Source organism: Gallus gallus, chromosome 4 (assembly GCF_016699485.2).
Source record: "Gallus gallus isolate bGalGal1 chromosome 4, bGalGal1.mat.broiler.GRCg7b, whole genome shotgun sequence".
NCBI lineage: Eukaryota > Metazoa > Chordata > Aves > Galliformes > Phasianidae > Gallus > Gallus gallus.
The window spans coordinates 11,986,225-12,006,891 of record NC_052535.1 but is presented as its reverse complement, the minus strand read 5'-3'; the positions used below and the strand labels follow the sequence as shown (position 1 = coordinate 12,006,891).

At 41.5% G+C, this 20,667-nt stretch overlaps 1 protein-coding gene and 1 long non-coding RNA gene across 4 annotated transcripts in view; one reads left to right on the top strand and one right to left on the bottom strand.

The window, feature by feature from the left end:
• LOC112532291 overlaps window positions 1-17,371 on the top strand; it is a 90,085-nt gene extending 72,714 nt beyond the window's left edge. The window contains exon 3 of the long non-coding RNA XR_003074822.3: window positions 6,174-17,371. This is a non-coding gene — a long non-coding RNA (uncharacterized LOC112532291). The remainder of the gene's footprint in view (window positions 1-6,173) is intronic.
• The window catches only part of VEGFRKDRL (vascular endothelial growth factor receptor kdr-like), a 123,330-nt gene continuing 103,069 nt past the window's right edge, over window positions 407-20,667 (bottom strand). For 2 of the 3 annotated variants that reach the window (XM_015278582.4, XM_420292.8), the window contains exons 25-30: window positions 19,543-19,642; window positions 18,861-18,966; window positions 17,008-17,132; window positions 16,668-16,746; window positions 14,335-14,429; window positions 407-5,568 (exon numbers count right to left, since the gene is read on the bottom strand). In XM_015278582.4, coding sequence (XP_015134068.2) covers window positions 5,358-5,568; window positions 14,335-14,429; window positions 16,668-16,746; window positions 17,008-17,132; window positions 18,861-18,966; window positions 19,543-19,642 — 716 coding nt within the window. In that variant the 3' untranslated portion in view covers window positions 407-5,357. The remainder of the gene's footprint in view (window positions 5,569-14,334; window positions 14,430-16,667; window positions 16,747-17,007; window positions 17,133-18,860; window positions 18,967-19,542; window positions 19,643-20,667) is intronic. The other variant, XM_015278583.4, reaches the window with a different exon arrangement.

The window sequence follows — 20,667 nt, the reverse complement described above, 5'->3', positions numbered from 1 at the left end:
ATTATCTTCATATATTTACATACTTCCATGTTTTTAGTGAAGATGGATCTCATTCAGAAAGCATTAACTCTGATTCTGTCTCAGTAGTCCCATTGATTTTTTTTTAATAAGACAGGAATCTCTTTCTTTCATGGGCTGTTTCTGGCAGCAGCTACATCTGTAGATGTCTCCAGCAAATTTGGCCAGCCTTTTCCCAGATCCCTGACTTTTTTAAACAAATGTAGCAGTTAGATACCTCCAGGCAATGACAGTGTGGCAGGTTTATGTCCTAAGTGTTGAACCTTCTGTAGAAATTAATGAGATCTATGCCTTGTAAAAATCCCTCAAACTGTTGCATTATTTATTTATATTCTGCTTCAAGGACAACACTTTTCAAGCCAAGAGATGACACAAAGGAGCCTTGGGCTGTATAAATATAGAATCTTTTTATTTTTTTTTATTTTTTGGTTAATAGATACAGTACATTTTTTGACTACATAAGAAAGCGTTGTTTTCAGTGCATACATTCTGCAGACAGACAGGAAAAGGGCAGACATACATTCCTTGGTGTTTTGAGTATTACATGGCACTTAGTTTATTTTCTCTGAGTCCTCAGTTATTGGGTTTCCCCAGTTTTCACCAGCTGCTTTGACAGCTCAAGATCCAAGGAGAAATGACTGGAGCAGTAAGTATGTGCTGGCTCTTGTGGCACAGGACTGCCAGGACAAAAGGACACTGCCCACTGCACACCACATAGGTCTTCCTGCAACCAGTGCCCCTAGGCACTGCATTTGCTTGGAGTCCCAAGTGAACCAGTCTATGTTAACAAAATATGAAACCAACACATGCATCACAAAAACAAGTCAGTGCTTTTGTTGAACCTTTATATCCTATACAGTGACCAACTCTTGATAGGATCAAATCCAGAAGTCCTCCCTGAATTTTACTAGCTAGGTTGGTACTTAACCAAAATTCTTTCTTCCTTTTTTCTCTTATGTGTCACAGCATAAAACCAGGAAAATGGATCACAGGTCTTGGTCATCACTATCTGTAGGATGGGACAAAAGAAGCATTGCTACCTTCTGAATTTTCCATTCACTTTATCATAAGAAAAAAATTGAGTCCAGGGTGTGAGATCCTGGCCAATTCCTGCTTTCAGGAACACACGATTATGCCTTACCTGGTTGTATAGCTATTTCCTATTTGCTGCTGAGTCCTAGCAGTACCCATTTGGTGCTAGTGGCAGCTAGAGACTGTTGATCCCAAACAGCCTTACAGCTGGGACTGAGCCAGATGGAATTTGTAAAGTAGGATGGGGCATGGGAAGGCAGAGCCAGTGCTCAACATAAAGGGTCACTGAGAAGCAAAGTCATAAGCTGCTTACTGGCCAGTTACAAGCTAACAAATTGATAAGCATTTTTACAGTATACAATGCATAAATGCAAGGAAAGAAGTGCCTGGCCACTCCAGGTTGCCCTAGGTAGATGGCAGGCTGGCTACCTGGAGAGTTGTGCATGTTAGTGAAATGTCTAAGCAGAGCAGCTATGCCTGCAGGCAGCTGTGAATGTCTGCATCATCAGCATTCAGTGGGTTCAAGTGTCAGTGTTTTTGTTTGAGCTTGTTATTCAGAAAGACTTTATGTTTTTATCTGACCTTCCTTGATATCCTTTGCAGATGGTGTGGGCCCAGCACCCTGGCTAGCACCCCTTCTAATGAGGTTAATTTGAAAGAACCAAAGAAAAATCAAATTGTTTGAAAAAGCACTAAGAGAAAGGTGAGACTCACACAGATAGACACCAAACCTCATCTCACTACAGACAACAAAAATTGAAAAATTAGAAGAGTGAAAAAGCTCTCATTCAGAGGATACAGAGATGCTTCCAGGCACGTCAGAGTAAACTAGTTTCCTTTGCCTATATTGAAAACATTTTTAATGTGGAAAAAAGCTTACTTCGGTGTGTCTAGTTCAGCCTCTGCAAGAACAGAGGATGCACAAAATCCCACAGTGAGGTGGGCTCTATATCTGACCTTACTCAAAAGAGGAAAGCATCAAACTGTGATGGATAAATACGAGTACAGAGATGACAAGTAGAGCAAAGAGGAAGTAGGGGTCCAGGCTGCCAAACCCAGCTGGCTGTTCATAGTGCACAGGGGAAGGCACTTCTTGGCAGACTGTATGGCTGGGGGGGTGCTAGGAGGAGACAACACATTTGTGGTGACCTCTAAGCTCCTCTGCCCCAAATCTACAGGGTTACAAGAAGAAAAACAGGACACTGGGAGACATTAAGGAAAACAAGGTACTTCTCAATGCTCAATCCCACTGAGTTCACTGAGATTAGAAAAGGCAGGTGGCAAACAAGAGTTGAATAAGAATCCCTGAGACATCTGAAAAACTACTAAACATCACCTCACTTAGACAACTTGGCTCCTTCTGATGCTCTAGCTGATACACCAGCCTTTAGTTAAAACAGAAGCAGTGGAAATCCCTCCCCTTTGCCTTGAGCTGCAGAGTGACACTTTCAGGAATGAGATAAACCTGCTGGAATCCTGCAGGTCCCTGCTTCCTTACTGAAACTGACTGATGTGGAAAGCAAGTGAGAGCTGGGACACAAGGGCCAGCAGAGCATGGCTGTGAGCTGGCACCAGTGGGTGCTGCAACCTGCAAGTGTCAGTGAAATGCTTTGTGAAGATCCTTAACTCTGCTATGTCTGCGCATCTTTCTCTTTTGACTAAAATGTTACAAATATTACCATATAAATGAGTCACTATATTTGTTCCTACTGGGTAAACTATATACATCATTGTAAGAAAAGAAAAATAATTAAATTAAGGGAGGAGAGAAAAAGACAAAATATTAGTAAATAAAATAGAAAACACATATGTTCAGTAATACTTTCAGGTAATATTTTTGCTTTTTACAGTTACCATAGGGGGAAAAACTTTCAACTTAAAATAAACATTTCATCCTTGCTAAGGAGGAAAGGCAGTGTGCTTGGCTCTCTTGGAAGAAGGCACTTCAAACAGCAGAATTTCCCATTCTTTTTTAAAACTGAGCAGAGAGTTGCACTTTTTTGTTTTTCCTACATGTGCTTATTTCAAAGTTTATAAGCAAAGGTTTTTTAAACATTGTCATTTTCTTCTGCTACACAACAAGGCACAACAACAAACCACCTCACGCTGATTGATGCCAATAACAGCAGAGCCAGACAAACCATAGGCACCTTTTTTTTTTCTTTCTGCCACCTGAATAAATTATTTTCCAAATAAGTGATTTGTTATTTGATCAGAGCTATAGATAATATAGATAATTTCCTATTTCATGAAAAACTGATCCAGTGAGCTTTCTGTGACCCATCAGATGAATTATTTCCCAGTATTTTCTTCTGTTATTTGACCAACTTTACTTAATACACACATACTAACATACAAAGAAGTGCAAAAATGGCCATAAAGCAACTACAGACCACAGTTATTTGCCAGGCCCACTATGAACAATGGCCCATGGGCTCCTGCAGGTGATTTCTTAAACAGCTCAAATCTGAGGCTGAGGAGAACAAGACATGGTTCCCAAGAGCCCTTCCACCAGATGCTTTAGCATTCACAGTTAGGATGGCATGGGCTTTGGGGATTCTCCCCTTTTGATCATACCTGAGGCTTTTTGTGTTTATTTCAATGCAACCAACTGTAACCAGTCTTCCAGAAATATTGTCTTCATTGCTGCAAGGGCGTTTAGGCTCTCTTCACCAAGGTAAAATAATTGTTTGGCAAGTGTTGGATGTTTTAGAAAAGAATTAATTTGTAATCATTTTAGTTTGTAGCTAAGAACAAAATTTCTTTCACTAAAGAAGTCTAATTAGAGTATCAATTCTAAAAAAGAAAAGGCAAGGGTTGTGCAGACCTTGGAAGAAACTGCACAAAGTCATATCCAGGTCTGGGTTTATAATTTAGGAAGTTACAGGCTTGGCTGTCAACATACATCTTTTTTATCTTTGCTTTTTTTACCTGAAAACTCCATACATTATCCCTTCCTAGATTTCTAATGTCAGCACTGGTTCTTTCCTAGCGTGTTGAATGACAAAGATTAGTTGCTTGGTTTTGAGGTTGCTGTGAGGATGGTCAGGGGTGTGCGTGGGACCTGGGTGTGCACACCTGCAGGCCAGCAGTCCCTGCTGCACACTGCTTTTGGGTAGGGATAGCACACTTTGAATTTCTCAGATATGAGAATTTGTGATCTATTCGGACTGACATGAGTGGATTCCAAAAATCTTTGCAGTACTCGTGAAGGGTTTAGATGCAGAAGGCATGGCATATCGTAGCAGTATTTACTTTGGCAAAGCAGCTGGAGACAAGTGTGTTTTACATATGCTCACAGCTTAGAATGGGCTGGTATTCCCAAGATCAAACTGCCATAGAATTCAAAGGAAGAGCTTTTTTTTCCCCAATTTTAAATAATCTGTGTCCAGAAAGGAAACAGAGAAATGCTGCTACGCTGCTGATGCCTCAAGGTTATATGTGCATTTATGTGCCACTCTCATATTGTGGAGTATTTTATGCACATTCACACAGATGTGCATGTGTGCTGGGAAATACCACCTGCATAAGCTTAAGGTTCTTACTTAATGCAGTGCTGATGCCTTGCAATCACTACAGATGCATCTCCATCATCGCTCCCTATTGCATAATGTTAAAGAAGTTGCTGTTTGAGCAAGGAGGGAAAACAGGGCATCACATTTAACAACACTGTCTATATACACACATGGATGCTGGCTGCTTCTCCGCTGTGTCATTTGGGGAGTGGATCCTCCTGGCAGTGGAAATTGTTAGATCACAAATTGTAATAAACATTTTGGATTTCAAAATATTGCAAAAAAATTTACTGAAGGTGAGTTCCCACTCAGAGAAGAGAACTCAGAGCAATGTTTTAATTTTTGGATTCTCTTCAAAAACAAAACATTAGAGTTTATGGCAGTAATTGTCAGTTGATCCCTTCCAACCTCAAGCTCAGCAACTCCTGCAAGATGGGTGCAGGACCAGCAGGATGAATACTGTCACAGCTTTCGTGAGGTGACTCTCTTGGTGACTTAAGGAGTAAAATATGGCTAATAAACAATCCCCGCTAAGGGAGGAAGGACAGGAGCAGTTCTGGGTTACAGCTCCTATTGACAATTCTTATAGACAGTATTCTAATTTACTGCATATAGGCCTTTAAAGACAGCAAAGGGATGCTCTTAAAGATTTTCTGTTCACATCAGAGATGTGCCAGATGAAACATAAGAACCAGTGTGCTGCTGGGTTTCCCCTTTGTTGGCATGCAGCCTCTTTATGGAATCCATCGTGGCCAACCGAGGCATCAGAGGCCCTGCACCAGGCTGGGATGGTTACACTGGGGGTGCAGAGCACTGCACAACAGAGTTGTAATCTGGAGGTGGGCTGTGGCACTCCAGGCTTGGATCCATAGGAAGGAGCACAGAGTCTTCCAGTGGGAAGTCCATGGTGTCCTCTTCAACCTGCACTGCGGGCTGGTATTTGACAGCTTCACGTTCATGGTCAGATAAGATGGACTCTTTGCTCTTGTTAACAGCTCGCCGCCTGTTGAGAACAAGCAGTATGATATATGGATCCTGTCTCCATGGGTTTTTATCTGTGTTACTCATGGTCAAAATTATTTATAAACATACACATATATAAAGCATTTCAATTTAACATTGCAGCACTCTGTAAGACAGTGACATTTTGCAAACTGATTAACAAGGGAACTGATAATTCAATTTATTTTTTGAAGAACTAGGTGTATTATAAGCAGATTCAGGAATAAAGCTAGGAGTCCCAGTGCCCTGTCTGGTTAGCTTTATATGTTTCAGTGCACTCTATATGTCTTAGTTATAAATGCACCTGTCCTATACATGCAATAATATTCTCTTCATGATATTTGACTTTTCTGAAAGTAGAACTGAAGACTATGACTGCAACTTTTCTTTAACTGTAATAAAGGATGAATTGATGAATAATCACGTCAGACTCCGGTTTAAATGATACTGAAAGCACTGTAGGGCAAGATCTCTTTGATATTCTCTAGCCCAGTAAAATTCCTGAGCTGCATACTAGCAAGTGGCAGTGATGCTCAGTGTGACAGCTGCTGGCCTGTAACCAATTCTATCAAAAGTCTCATTTTCTACTATCTCCTCCTATTACAGGCAATCCAGGTGCTAAGAGAGAAGCAGCTTACATCACCAGAGCAACCTCAGTGTCCAAAGTGGAAGAACCCAAGGGAGAATTTGTATCACAAGGTGACCTTGAGGAACAACAAGCATTGTGGAAAAAAAGGTACTTGTGTTGTGGGCTGCCTTAAAAAATATTTTGTTAAACCTGGTTTCTTCCATCTGAGGAATTCATTGGAAGAGAGTTGGATAATTTAGGAATGGCTCTGGTAAGAATCCCAACCGGAGAATGTCTTTTGAACCTCTTCACTTTGCTTACACACCACTAACATGCACCCCTCTAGGGTAGGTCACTCACAGACTAGTTATGACGTTGCACATCTTGGCTCAGATTGATTTGTGAATGTGTCTGGGAAGATTCAGAACTAGGCAGTGCTCAGGCACTTTGAGTGTATATTACAGATTTGTTTAAAGGAGAGTAATGCTACTTCATAATCAGGCTAAATCAAACCAAAATAGTCAACAGTCATCACATGATTGTGTTCCTCATCACACTTATTTTATCTGTACTACTTCAGTGACTGCAGTCCCCAGCAGATGATCAGAGATTGGGAGTGTTGGGTGCTTTTCAAAGAAAGTGAAGCCATTTCTTGCTCCAGCAAACATAAAGCAATAGCAAAGAGGTAGATACAGAAATTGAAGACAAGGGGCAGATACAGTGGTGGAAGCGGTAGATCAGGATGCCAATTGTGTGTGCTATTGTATTGTGCAGCTGCAACACAGAGAAGTGCTGCAGTCCTATGAGCAGCTGGTGCTGGGCAGGACAGAATTGTAGCATGCAGTTCTGCTCAGACCTGCCAGGTGATGCCACTGACTCTAGGACTTGTATTACTTTGCCTCTGAATCTGGAACTTAGCAAGTGCTTTGATTTTCCTACCAGCTGCAAATATTCTCAGTCTGAGTGACAGAATTAGAGCCAATGCCTTCATTTAAAATGTTGCTAATTCTGGAAAGGTCATGAGTGCAGTGCATTGGTAGAATACTACTTTATGAATATGTCCACAATCACATTTAAGAGCCTGTCCATCTGTAAATTATCCATCCCTGTAGGTCTCCTCTTAGAGAACTGTGTGCAGCAGGTGATGCTGTGTGCATCCCAGTGCACGAGGCAATTCGAGGCCTGCAGCCAGACTCAGGCAGAGCAAACTGCTGCAGTCCCAGACAGCTGGAATGGGAGACCTTGTGGCTGGCCTGGTCTTAGCATGCAGTGCTGGCTTTACACAGAATGTTTGTGTCCCTACCTGGGCCTTGAGGAGCTGAACACAGACATCAGAGTGGTAAAAGCCAGCCCACCGCCTCCTGCACAGCCAGAGTAAATCTGGGTTCTATGACTTCTTAAGTGCAAAGGCTGTTTATAGATTAAAGTCAATGTTACTGTACACTTAGACTTGCACAGGGCTCTGAAGCCAAACCTGCTGATTGACAAAGCAGAAATTCTAAAATAAATAGTAACCCTGAGAACTTCAACAGAAACATGCCATGCTCTGATTTCACAATCTGTCTTTCCTCTCTTTTCAGAAAAAAAAAAAAAAAAAAAAAAAGGAAACTTTTGTATGCTGTACATCTGGTAGCTGTCTCTTTCTGCATGCACACACACTTCTCTGCAGATAAATTCTTCCGTGGGTTCAGAAACAGAACCATAATTTGCCTCACTGCCTATGTATGTATTTTATTCTTGTTGCTCATTCCTGTTGACTACTGTCCGGCAGTTCCATGGATGCTCTGGCTTCTCATTTGCCAGGTATTAAAGCTGTTGTTGGAGACAGGACAGAGCTTGGAAGTACCTGTGTAACTTCGCCCCAGCCTGTGTAGCTCAGGGTGCTGGAGAACAGAAACGTTAGGGGTTAGTTTGGCTACACAGTGGGAAACTTTCAGACCCACATAGCCTCCCAGCAAGTGTTCCTATTGGGTTTCTGCCCTTGAGGCCAAGGGATGTCTCAAGGAGTGCAGAAAGCTGATGGGCTAGGTTGGAAGCAAATTTTGTCATTAGCCATCTTATTGCAGAGCACGATGCAATTAACGTTAAAAACTATCCTTTCTTTCTAAATGCATTTCCTAAATTGAAGCTATGCAAGGGTCTCTGCATTTTTCCCTTTTCTGTTCTATACTTACTGTCACTCCAATCTGCTGTGTTCGTGCTCAGACACAGAGAAATGTACACATGCTTGGACTGTATATTGGCAAACCGGACTGCAGCTTCCCTTTTCTGTCTGTCCTTGAAATCTCATTTTTTGCATGTGAACTGCCACTCCACATCAGTCAGTGCAGCAGTGCCTTGCCCCCGGCAGCGCTCAGTGCTCTGCCTCAGGGAGCAAAAACCTCTGTGCCCTGAGCCAGCCGTACTGTTTCGGATAAGGTAGAAGAATTCTCCCTGAGTCCACAGATCAATATTTTCTGACAGAATTCATTAGCTTAATCACACAATTATGTAGCTACCAAAGTTAGTAGTGGATATACAATTAAATAATTTCATTAGAAACTAGCCATTATTTGACTCAGTGCTTCTGCTGGGTTGGTATTATGCTGCCCCAAAGGTATCTCCTTAGGCTGATTTTGCTTAACTTCTGAAAACTGGAGCCACAGGAAGTGACAAAAGGGACTTTCAGTTTGGGTAAACCTGCTCAACACTGTGGCTGTGCCATCCAGCTCCGTGTGGCTGTCAGTGTTCTCCCCCCAGCACAGTGTGAGGATGAGGTATGCGAACACCATGATGCTCAGTGAAACGTGGTGAGGATGAGGTGTGCCAACACTGTGACAGTCAGCGAAACAGTGAGGATGAGGTATGACAGTCAATGAAACACATTTGCCCACTGATCCAGGCTGATCACACTTTACATGAAGACCAACCTGAAAACTTTTCTGTCCTTCTCAGAACATGTACTGTTTCTGGCAGGGCAAAGGGAAAGATGAAAATCTAACCTGAACGCTGCCATTTCCTGTCCTTAAACTGATTTTGTAACCAAGAGGACTATCTTTCATAATAGGCACACTTGTATGCAGTACTGGTTGGGGAAACACACTGCAGATGTAGTGAGCTGGCTTCAGCCTTATTTCATTGGCAATGCTGAGACTGCAGGGCACAGAACTTGACTCCTCTCTTTCAGAAAGACACCTGCAAATTAGGGAGGTTTATGGGAGAAGCACAAACACTATGAAAGCCCTGGAGGAACTGATAGTGAAAGATGAGAAGATTGCAAATGGGTAGCAGCAAATGAACTAAAAATGACATTCACAGTAACCAGAAAATCCTGCAACACTTTGGGATGTATTTCTATAGTGAGCCTGGAGCTAGTGCTGTGTTTGTCAGATTTAAAACCAAATCTAGGATAGACTTAGTGCTAATGTGGACTCATGGACCCAGTGCCACTAACTGGAAGCCTGCTATGTCTATGAATGTGTTTGTACCATGTAGCCTTGGTGCCAGTGATGCATGTGAAGGGGCTGTGTGAGGTCCCAGTGCTGTCAGCAAATCCCATGGCTCAGACACAAACCTGAACAAGTGCTTTTTAGTGTGGTGCGGGTAGTGAGATCTCTTCAGTACCCATTTTAACTGTGTTATGTCAGATTTTCTGCTATCAATGAAGTTTGAAAACTCTAGGAACGAAACCGTGTGAAGAAAAACTTAGCCTGAGTATTAAGTAATCTTTCACAATATTTTTTTAAAGTTTTCTAGAGAGGTGTCAAAGTTGTTTGAAAGATACCACAGAGGGTAATGCTGTAATAATGAGAAGGTCAAAGGGAACTGATGAAACCTTTTTCACCTTTCTGTAAGAACCAGGCTTCTTGGTCAGAGTTAGAAATATTCCGCAGTTGCCAAGAAGCTGGCAAATCATCAGTGGGGCTGTTTGTGTCTATGTTAGAGGGCAGCAGTTTCTAACAGCTCAAATCTCAAGGTCAGTGACTTGAAGGGGAGCATGGAGGGAGATGGCTGTGAGAAAATCACGTGTCCCTGAGGGCATACAGCACGAGGACAGCACTTATCCCCAGCTGCTCTTATTGCTTTGCAAGTGCCCAAGTATCTTGCCCTCAGTAGGAGAAGCTAATAGACTCTTGCATCTATGTGGAAATCCTGGGCTTGTTTGGAAGCCGTGCTTAGGGAAAGCTGAGAGGTTGGGCTGGGCACTACCAAGCAGAGCAATTTGTCTCCTGGCTCCATCTCATAATGAGATGTGGGAGCTTCATGGCCCTGTAACAGCTTTCATAGGTGTCTGATGAGGCACAGGGTGCCAGAGATTAATTTGCTTTATTTTTTCTGCATGGAAAGAAATGAAAGAGTTATTTCTTCCTCTAATAGCTATGTCTGTTTGCTGTTTGCTTTAAGACATCCTCGATGTGCTGTGCAGTAGAAATTTACTCCTGGGACCCCTCTGGCTGTATCACTGTAATCAGTAGCTGCTGGCAAGGAAAGCTAAAGGGATGAAGATCAAGAATTCATTGTTTTGAAGCATTTCTAACCACAAAGCACAGCTAGAATAAAGTTCTAACAGGCCAAAATCACCCACTCTGAGTGTATGTCCCCTCATAAGGCTGGTCACCTCTCTGAAATTCAAAGCACCCCGAATGGAAACTTCTGACTTTAGCTCCAGCACTCAGAAGGCAGTGAGATGCAAAGCACTGCAGTCAGAACCAAGGTGAAGTCCTTGCCACTACAAGTATATAGTGTGATACTACAAAAACTGGGGTTTACATAACTCTCCCAGGAGGTACTGACTCAAAGCTCCTTGCATTTGGGGAGCCCACATTAGGTTGTTGTGCAAGGTGCTACATGACACAACATCAAGTACATCTGCTGTCTCGGGGTGCTCATTACAGATGAAAAATCTGCTGAAACTAAGTTCTGCTGTGGAGTAGAAGTATTTCCATGCCTCATTTTTCTGTTACATCAGAAAACATCATCTGTGCTGCACTGCTGTTGAATACCTTGCATCTGGACATGAATGTCTGATGAACCTGTGCAGCAACATTTTGTTCCAATCTTGGTGACCTGCCTTAGGTCCACCTGGGCTCTGACAAAGGCAAAGCCTTCAGCAATGGGCCCTGGGTGCAGCATCAGTACACTGAGCATCAGCACACTGAGCATCAGCTGAGCCTCATGGAGCCTGGCCAGTGCATTATGGAGCGACTGGGGCTGGGGGAGAAAGAAGGGTGAGGGTGGAGGGAGGACACCTAAGCAGATATCAAGCCTGTTGTAATTTTAAACAGTAACCTGATTATAGAGACTCTGGGAGAATTGGAAAGCAGTGCTAGGCAGTACCTGTTAACACTGTCAGATGAAGCCTGATACCAGAGACATCATGATGCCAGCTACAGTGCCATTGCCCTGGTCAATCCTTCTGTCCCTTGCTGCAGCTTTGTGCGGCAGCAGTAGAAGATACTTAAGGCTCAGACATGGTCATTGCAGCCCAACAGTAGTCCCAGGCCCAGAGCATCAGATTAACCTTGAAGATTCATCCTACGGTGTGTAGTGTTGCCAAATTTTAAACTTGTCAGAGAAATGATAAGATAAATAGAAATATAGAAGATAGATAAATAAACAGCAAGGTTTTGGCAAAATAATAAGTGCAGCCACCCTGGCTTAGAAAACATTCTAAGGCTTTGGACAGTTTTGTTTTATAAAAGAAAGACTGTTTGAAAAGAATCCAGGGTAAATGTTTTTGAGAGGGAGACATACACAATTAACAAGGGTGACTTTATCTCCCTTGTTAAACCAGAATCCCTTTCTGACTTTTCTTAGACATTTGGAGACTGTTCCACATGTTTTTGAGGCTTTTTTTTTTCCAAGTTAGCAGTGCAGGGGGGCAAGGAGTGTCATGTCTCAAATGAGAGGACATTGAGATGCTCTGCAAGTATGTAAAAAAAGTGTTCTTTGTGCCAATGGCAGTCTGCAAGGTTAGAAAAAAGCTGGCAAAATACCTGGACCTCAAACACTCAGTGAAAGGTCTGGCCAAGGAAAAACATCTTTCCATTTGCCTGACAGCAACTCAGAGGGATTTCCTGGAAATCTTGAAAGAACTGACTGTTAGGGGATTTCTGTGTTTCTGCATCTGGCTGGATGCTGAGTTCTCAGCAGAAAGCTTTGAAGGGGGAGAGAGAACCTTGCTCTTCCCCAGTTCTCTCATATCCAAGGGTGGAAATGCAGTAGGGGAAGTGCAGTCAGAGGTGGCTGAAATCTCCTGGTCAGATTTTACCAGGGAGGCTGTGTGTATTGTGTGCGTATGTGCTAGAATTGTGTCAGCATGACATCATGCAGCAGAGAGGTGAATCAGAGCAGGTGAAGTAGTGTGGCAATACAGTTCCTGACATTTGAACAGCTTTTTTTTTAGAGCTGGTGCCATTTGGTTTCCATAGCAATGCACTTTGCTGTGCAGAAATCCCCTCAGCACGTGCGTAGGACAGATACACGAACCCTAATCCCAACCTCTGCTAGTCCTGTGCCAGGGAGTGCTGAGCAGGGAGTGCTGCAGACAGTGCTGCTGAGCAGCAGGCTCCTAAGGGCACACTCATGTCCTGCAGCATCTGAATGCTCCCTGCTAATGCTGCAAGGCTCTCTACACTTAGCTAGACAACCTTTTCCCACTTCTACTTTCTGCTTGTCTCTTGCCATCAAGCATTCATATAGGAATATGTAGTTTTAAGGTCTGAAAACACAAGGCAAGCTTCTTCAGAGCTATACCTTCTCTGAAATACTTTTATATTCTCAATGTGCACTTTCATGTCAGCTCCCCCATAGTATACAGGAATTGTGATAGCCTTTTTTACATCTATTGTCTCTCTTTAATGTGACAAACTGTGACTCAACACAAAACAAAAAATTGCTCTGGTGGGAAAAATCATTGAGTTTAATGCAGAGGAAACCAACAAAAATCTCATCAACGGATTTCAGAGAAAACTCTAGGCAGTTCAATTAAAATGCAATTAGCTTAATTAACTGAGTAGTATGGAATCCTTTGCTCTAGAATTGTTTTTTAACAATATTTTGAGTTACTTGTCTCTGAAATTCTACATGTTGGCATCTGAATCAGTACATGGGCTATCATTGCTATTATTCATTTCGACAAAGGTAGAAATGGAGACCGGTTTCACTGCTAGGTTTGCTTCCTATCTCTGCCTGACTGTTACAGAAATAGAAAGAACTGCTAGCTAAGAAATCATCTGCTTTTGTTCTTCTCTCACGGACTGTACGACGAATGGATAACATACAGCAAATACTGGCACAGCTTCTACTTGTAAACTAAAAAACAAAAACGCAATTCATAGGATTATGTAGGTGGTAAGATTAAGGTCTTCTCTGGAGGACTGTCATGACAGCTGTGAAACAGCAAATAAAGAATTCACAGCACTGGTAAGTGCACCTTATAGAAATCTGTAGTGCTTAAACTGTCCTTTACTAAACATTCCTTCTTCATTTTTCCCACATCCCACCAATTGCAAAGATGCCAGTCCTGTGCATCTAAAATTAGATACAGCTTTGTTACTGGTATAATAATAAATGTTATTCTCTGGATTAATCATTCAGATTTTCCAAACTTTGTCTCACCAGTAAAGGAAAACACTACGAAGGTAGTCAAGAAAAAGCCAAAGTAGAGGTGTATGTCTTAAACTGTTTTGCTCTTATCATTTGTCACGAGCAGAATATTCTGTCCTAGCAGATCAGAGCATGAGCAGGAGAAACCAGCTTCACTAGAGAGTGCTCTTTCGTTTTCTGATGAATGTGACTCAGAATTGCAAAGCAACTTGGCTTACTTTGGCAAAAGGAGTTCAGTTGGTTGATGAGACATTATGTGTTAAAAGCCGATGAAATGGCTTTTCGTTTTTATCACAAGAATCAACATTTTTCACATTAACTAACCTTCCTGTAGTATAAATACAACAATGCTGCATCCCTTTCAAAGACCTAGGAGTGTCATTAATGTTCAACTTCTTTCTGGAGACAGTTTACATCGTAGTTTTCTTGATCTTAAAATACGTTAACCATGACCTTTCTGTTACAGTATTGAAATCCAGACTGCTTCTCCTTCTAGTCTGTTTAGAAAGTGTAAAAGATTTCCTTTTGGAATCAGAAACGAAATTGTAAATTTTGGAAGCATTTTTCTGAACAGAACGCTGACTTCAAAAGAAATGCATCAAAAGTACTCACGCGAGTGCCATGATCCCGTAAGGCCAGGAGCGGATTTCCAGCCTCTTTGGACTTTTTATCTCATCTGATGTCAACACCATCCCGCTGTCTGACTCCTGGATAGCAAAAGGAGGAGAACATCAGCAGAGCTTCAACATGGAGGACTCTGAAATTAGAAGCTGTATACCCAGAGGAGAGTGTGGAGAAGTCAAAGTAAACCAGAACTGAAGTCAGTGGAGAAGGAAAGCCAAGCAGCTAGTAAAAATAGCAAATTCTAGCTCTTTTGTTTTGTGATGATACAGCTTTTGGTCCAGAACTTCACCTCATAAAATTGTCTCCAGCTACAGAGCAGACAAAACAAGGGCAGGAGAATCCAATTTCTCCTTCATTGTGGCCTGCAGAGGTTGGAGATCCCTGTCCACACAGTAATCAGGGAGGTACTAACAGGAAGGTGAACACCTGTAGATGTGATACTGCAGTGTTATATGTTGATATTTGTGTGCTGGAACTAATGTAGGAGCTACCAGCTACTCTGCATATTTCTAAGATCATGGGCATTGTCAGGGAGAGCTGGACACCAGCCATCAACCTGCAAGGCACATGTTTGCATCAAAACTTTCAATTGCGTGCTATCTAGTGACATACTTAACACAGAGATATGTCCAGTTGGTATAGGAAATTAAGCCCATTCTTCTGAATTTTCTCTTATCAGGGCCAGTATTATCAGTTTTCAGCCAGCTGGTCCTGATTATGCAGCTATTTAGCCTGGATTTCTCTCTGTCTTTTATCTTTATTATTTCCCCTTAAAATAACATGCTCTAGAAATAATTTATCTCTGTGTTCCTTTTCAATTTTCTTACAGACAAATTGTAAAAAAAATCTTAACAGATATTACCTAAAATCAACAGAATGGCAGGAAGGTGTGGTAGACTTTTAGAGTTCCTGGGCAACTTTTTGAAATAATGACCTAATCAGCATGAATGCCTTGGTATTTAAGATAATTACAGTAATCCAAGTGCATTTACTTAGTCCAAAAGTAGATCATACCATCATTTTCTTCAAAATATTCTCATTGATATCTCACATTCACTTCCAATCTGTTAATGTATTACCCTTTTTTAAAAAAAAAACTTTTCTCCCTCTGTAAGGACTTGCTTTAAAATGCCACAAAGAAGGGGCATTTAGGAAAGTAATACTTGTGCTGGCAGCAAAAATCTCTTACTGATACCAGATCTATCTACTAAATGTCTCCACATGATTCTGAGGAACAAATCTTTATCTGGCAAAAGGAGACACAGGAACCAGAGGAAATTCTAAGCCACTAATCCCTGAAAATGCACTGATAAAGGCACAGAAATTACATTTGTCAGAATGCTAGGGAATAATGAGCATCAATTCTGTGCTCCCAAGGGAGCATTAGCTGGGTGTGCTGGGCTGTCCCCCAGCAGCAAAGTAGACAGACTGGTGTGCTAATAGATGTCTGCACACATTCTTCTTTTCTTTTCCTGCTCCTGGAAGGTGCATGCCTTCTTCCATTTCTATCCAATTTCTTCTATTTTCTACCTGCTTCAAACATGCATTACAAAGGTCTCTCTTTAGTGGCACAGGATCTGTCACTGAGGCAAGTGGAGTGTGCTGCAGCCTATTATTACCTGAGTAAATTTATGAGTTTTGTTTTGTTTTCTTTGTTTAAATAAGGAAGTAAAAAATAGAAAAAACCTCCACCCCGGAACCTTAATTTCAGAGGAAGCCAATAAGCCAAGCAACAAATTCTGCAACAAAACAAGCCTTTGTTTTCCACTGGAGTGAAAACGAAACCTTTTAACACCCTCCCACGTGCAGAGCCATTAAGCTACCAATAAAAATGCCCACCTAGAGTGGGGAAATTGCAAGCTAAAGCCCTTTGAATCAAGGAAAGCCAGTATTTGAATGTTGGTCTAGTTCCTCCTGAACTGACCCCCTCACCATCCAGCTGTTGCCTGGTTCAGCCAGCCGGAATCTCCTTGGGACATTTTCTTCAAAGGCTCAATTTCAGTACGCTGCCATTTTCTTATGGGGAAAAAGCCAAACCGATAGTGAGATATGTTCCTGTCTGGCTGTAACATAAAGCTCCACAGCCCGACCAAAGCCAGTCTACTCACACATGAGCTTCTCTTTAAATTATTTGTCAAACTAAATGCAGGTTCCTCTCTGTAGTCGCACAGGCCTGTGTATGAGATGCTTGGGCCAAATATTCTCCTTGATTTAAAGCTGTTTTTCTGACCAAAGAGATTTCAAACACTCTGGTAACTGTTTGGTGTTGATGCCAGGAGGTCAGTGTTCCTAGTGGAGAAGGACATAGCCACCCAGCTTACCTCATGCATCACCTTCTCCTTTCCCACTGAAACTTCATCAAATGTCTTCACACTCAGAGGGCGCCTCTTGCTGCCACTGCTGAAAGATAGAAAGGTGAGGGGTGGAATGAGGCCCAGGCAGATGCTGGTAGCTCAGCTAGTAGCCCTGACACAGCTCCATTCCCATCCCAGTCTTTCTTTGTCATCTCTTGTAACTAACAAACAACACTCTGACAAACTTTTAGTCAAGTGAGTCAAGCTTTTGTCCAACTCACTTAGAACAGCCACACTGTGAGAACAATCCAGCTACATCAAATCTCCCTCTCTCTCACACCCGTGCTCAGACATGTATTTTTCTTACCCAGTTTCCACTGCACTCCAGCGATTAACACAGTTGTTCAAATTTTCCTCCACGGGGCAAGTTTTGGAGTTAGGCTCTCCATCAGGACACAAGGTAATGTTCAGTGGGATATAGTCTTTACCATCCTATAAAATAATTAGCATAAGAGAACACAAAGGTGGTAAATACCATTTTATACTGCATCTCAGATGTTAAAAGTCACCATATTATACAGAGCTTTACACTGGGAAAGGACTGTTTTTTATTTTAATGGTATATCTCTGTAAAGCAATCATTAATGTTCTTCATAACACATAGAAGTTAGAATGTGTAGCTTTATACAACATTTACTGTGTGGAAGGCTTTGTATGAGGAAAATTGTTCACTTTGCATAATCTATGAATTATAATTATATAATATATATAATTATGCAATTATAATTATAATATAATATATATTATATAAAATATAATTAAAAGGTTGAAAACTCTCTCTAACTTCCCAGCGGTCATCTGCAGTTGGTCTGTTTTCTCTTCCAGGCACCTGTCTGAGCTATTGCCCCACTGATACTCAGAGCACTTACAGGGCTTGTAGACATCCCTCACACATGGCACAGCAGAGCCAGGCACACAGAGGGGTCAGTGGGTGTGCAGCCAGCAGCTGGCTCTGCTGCCTTACACAGCAGTGCCCTTGGTAAGTTTGCAGCAATTTCCTTGTGATCACTGCTGCATTCCAGATGCTTGGCTGTTCTGCCCCAGTGAAGGGGAATGGAATTTCACTGATTTACCCTTCCTCAAAGCAATACCCTGTATTGTCATTGTGCTGGGAATTTCCAGGGGCCAGTGTTAGGGACACCAAAATCCAAAGTTAAGCCATGAATTTTAGAGGAGGGAGGAAGCAGCAGGAAGTCACAAAGTCCTTATGACTGATACAATTTTAACAGAGTTTGGAATTGGTTAAATAATATTGCCTACGTGGAGACTTTTTGCTTATTATCAGCTGAAGGAGTTGCAGCTTAAGAAGAGCCAGTCCTTAGAAAAGCCTTAAAGGATTTTATTTCTCATCCTTAGAAGAAATTGGTGCCACAAGTTTAATGGAATTCAGTTCACATATTAATAAGCTCTGCATTGTCATTTACACCACTGCAGAAATCATCAGAAATTGCCAAGTCCTAAAACTGTCCAAATTTTCCTTTGCTTTTGAACCATTTTAGTATGCTATTTCCTTATCATGATTTTTATATCTCCTTAATTTACTTTGGTTTCAGCACAGAACTCAAAAGCTCTTCATATTGCAAACTGGGCTCTCTTCAACTTGGCTTCACTAAATTTATCTACAGATAAGAAAGAGCTGGAGGAGAATTGTAAATTGACAGTTACATAATGGATCGGGTTGTTTTTACTGAGGTAGGAAAGTGGTTAACTACTATGAAATTAATAATTATGTAATTGACTTTCTGAGATTCACACGGCATCCTTTTAAAGCTCCTAGGAGTGCTGATGAACATAAGCTCAGAAATTGAGAGAGAGAGTTCAGCCCAACTAGCAGTTTACTATATTGAAATCTAATTAAAATTGTTTGTGAGGTAAAGCACCATTGTTTCTCTAAGGGGCAAATGAGCCAATATTTAAATTAATGTACTGTAAGTTTCTCTTATTAGATATGGATGAACTTCTAGTTTTGAAATATAATCCCCTTTGAATAATAAACATTTTCTTTACTCATTTCAGCAGCCATTTTCCTTGTGGCCTATGTTATGATATCAAATCTGCTTAGCATAGTCTTTACTTGTGTACAGGCACATACATATCCACACACACACATACACATTTGTATAAGTCCATGTTCCCTGAAGAAATATTGCGTTGCTGTACCTGCTGTACATTGGCCTGAAGAAGGTCTCCTAAGCGCTCTACAAGCTCAGTGAAGGTGGGCCTCTCTGTGGGCACTCCATGCCAGCAGTCTAGCATTGTCTGGTATCTAGATAAAAACCACAGGTATTAAAAAAATAGAATGACACAATCTTTGCATCCCAACTGTTTTTTTCTGCTACTGCTTGTTTTGGTCCTCATTTGGGTAGTTTGGGATTAAGATGTGTTCACATGGAGATTTGAACACATCTTAATCCCAATTCTACTCTAGTTTCATGTGGAACATTTTTTAATCTATCTCTTGTTTCAAAAGAGCCTGTAGGCTTTTTATTCTCACCTAGCTTTAGACTGATTTGACTGTCAGGCCCTACTGATGTTGCTGAAATAAGTCATAGCTATGGATGCCAGCACACAACAGTTTCCTCAGTTTACATTCATGAAGTACAACTTAGGGAGATCTGTTCATCTTGTTGGCAGAGGTTGAGCTGACTTGGTCTTTCACTAGCATCCATCTGTGTTATCAGGAGATTCAACATATGCCCTACTACAATGTTTACTGAAAACAAAATGCAAAATACAGCCATCATCTGATGAGGTCTCCTTCCTCTTTCAGACTTATTACAATCTCCTTTGTGATACTTAAATGACATGCAGCATCTTTCAATACAAAACCAGGAGCTCTTACACTTCTGGAGTAGAATATTCTGGTGATCTCATCCGGGTTCCCTCCTTGAGCCGTCGGCAGAAGTCCTCATCTATCTGCACTCCGGGGTATGGGGAGGCACCTGATGGGAAAAGTAAGAAGGGTGCTCAGTGAATGAAACACAAGTTGGTGACATCTGCTGAGAAATCGAGATTGTCTGGAGTCTTGTAGTAAAAGAGGCTGGAGCAAAGAAGGTGTTGTAACCACTAACTGTCTAAACGTTTCAGTTGGCAACCCATTACAGACTCTTTTTAGAGGTTTCAGTCACGCGGTCTCCTCTGAATTTGTAATATAGGAAGGACCACTCCAAGGTAAACCATGGCAGAAGAGAAATAAATGTTGTTAGTTTGAGATTTCACATGACCTCTTGGTAAGGAATTTCTAGTTCATGCATTTAGTTATATACTGTCTTCCAGGGAGATTGATTTCATTTATCTTCAGAGGAATAAGTATATGTATTAATTGAATGTATATTTTCTGCAATTAATTAGAGAAAAAGGGCTTATCAGAACTTGTGATCATTGTTTTATGACATCTGTACTTTGCAATGCCCCATAAATAGAAGGAGCAGACATGTAATTTGTGGAAGTACCCTGGCATCTGATAGGTAAAATTCAAGAGATGTCTGTACTGAAGTTTGAAAAATTACGTAACCTACTGGGGGTAAACCTGAAAGATCTGTAACGTTTCTTCTCTTCCTTCCCTGCAAAGTCTTTACATTCAGTTCAGCCCTTGTCTTCCACATTTTGGCATCCTACAGGCTGGATGGTGAATTTGGAAGAAAATTTAATCAAGTCTTAATGAAGAGGATTGAATGGAATCTGAATCTGCATCCAGCCCTCAAGGAATCTGTATACGATTTACTGTCTACAGCATTCCTGTGTATTTATTTCCTGTATTTTCCCCCTCCAGTTTGGAAACATCACTGAGTGCTTTGCTCTCGGAGGTACCACAAGCACAGCAGAAATCTTCTGGAGAAAGGCAGAGAAGAGGATGCCAAAATGTGACTGCTCCTTGAATTACTCTATTCTGTGAATCTGACCACTCAATCTACAACACTATGCGGGGATAGAAGTCCAGGGAACTCCATAAGAGGGCAGCTCAACA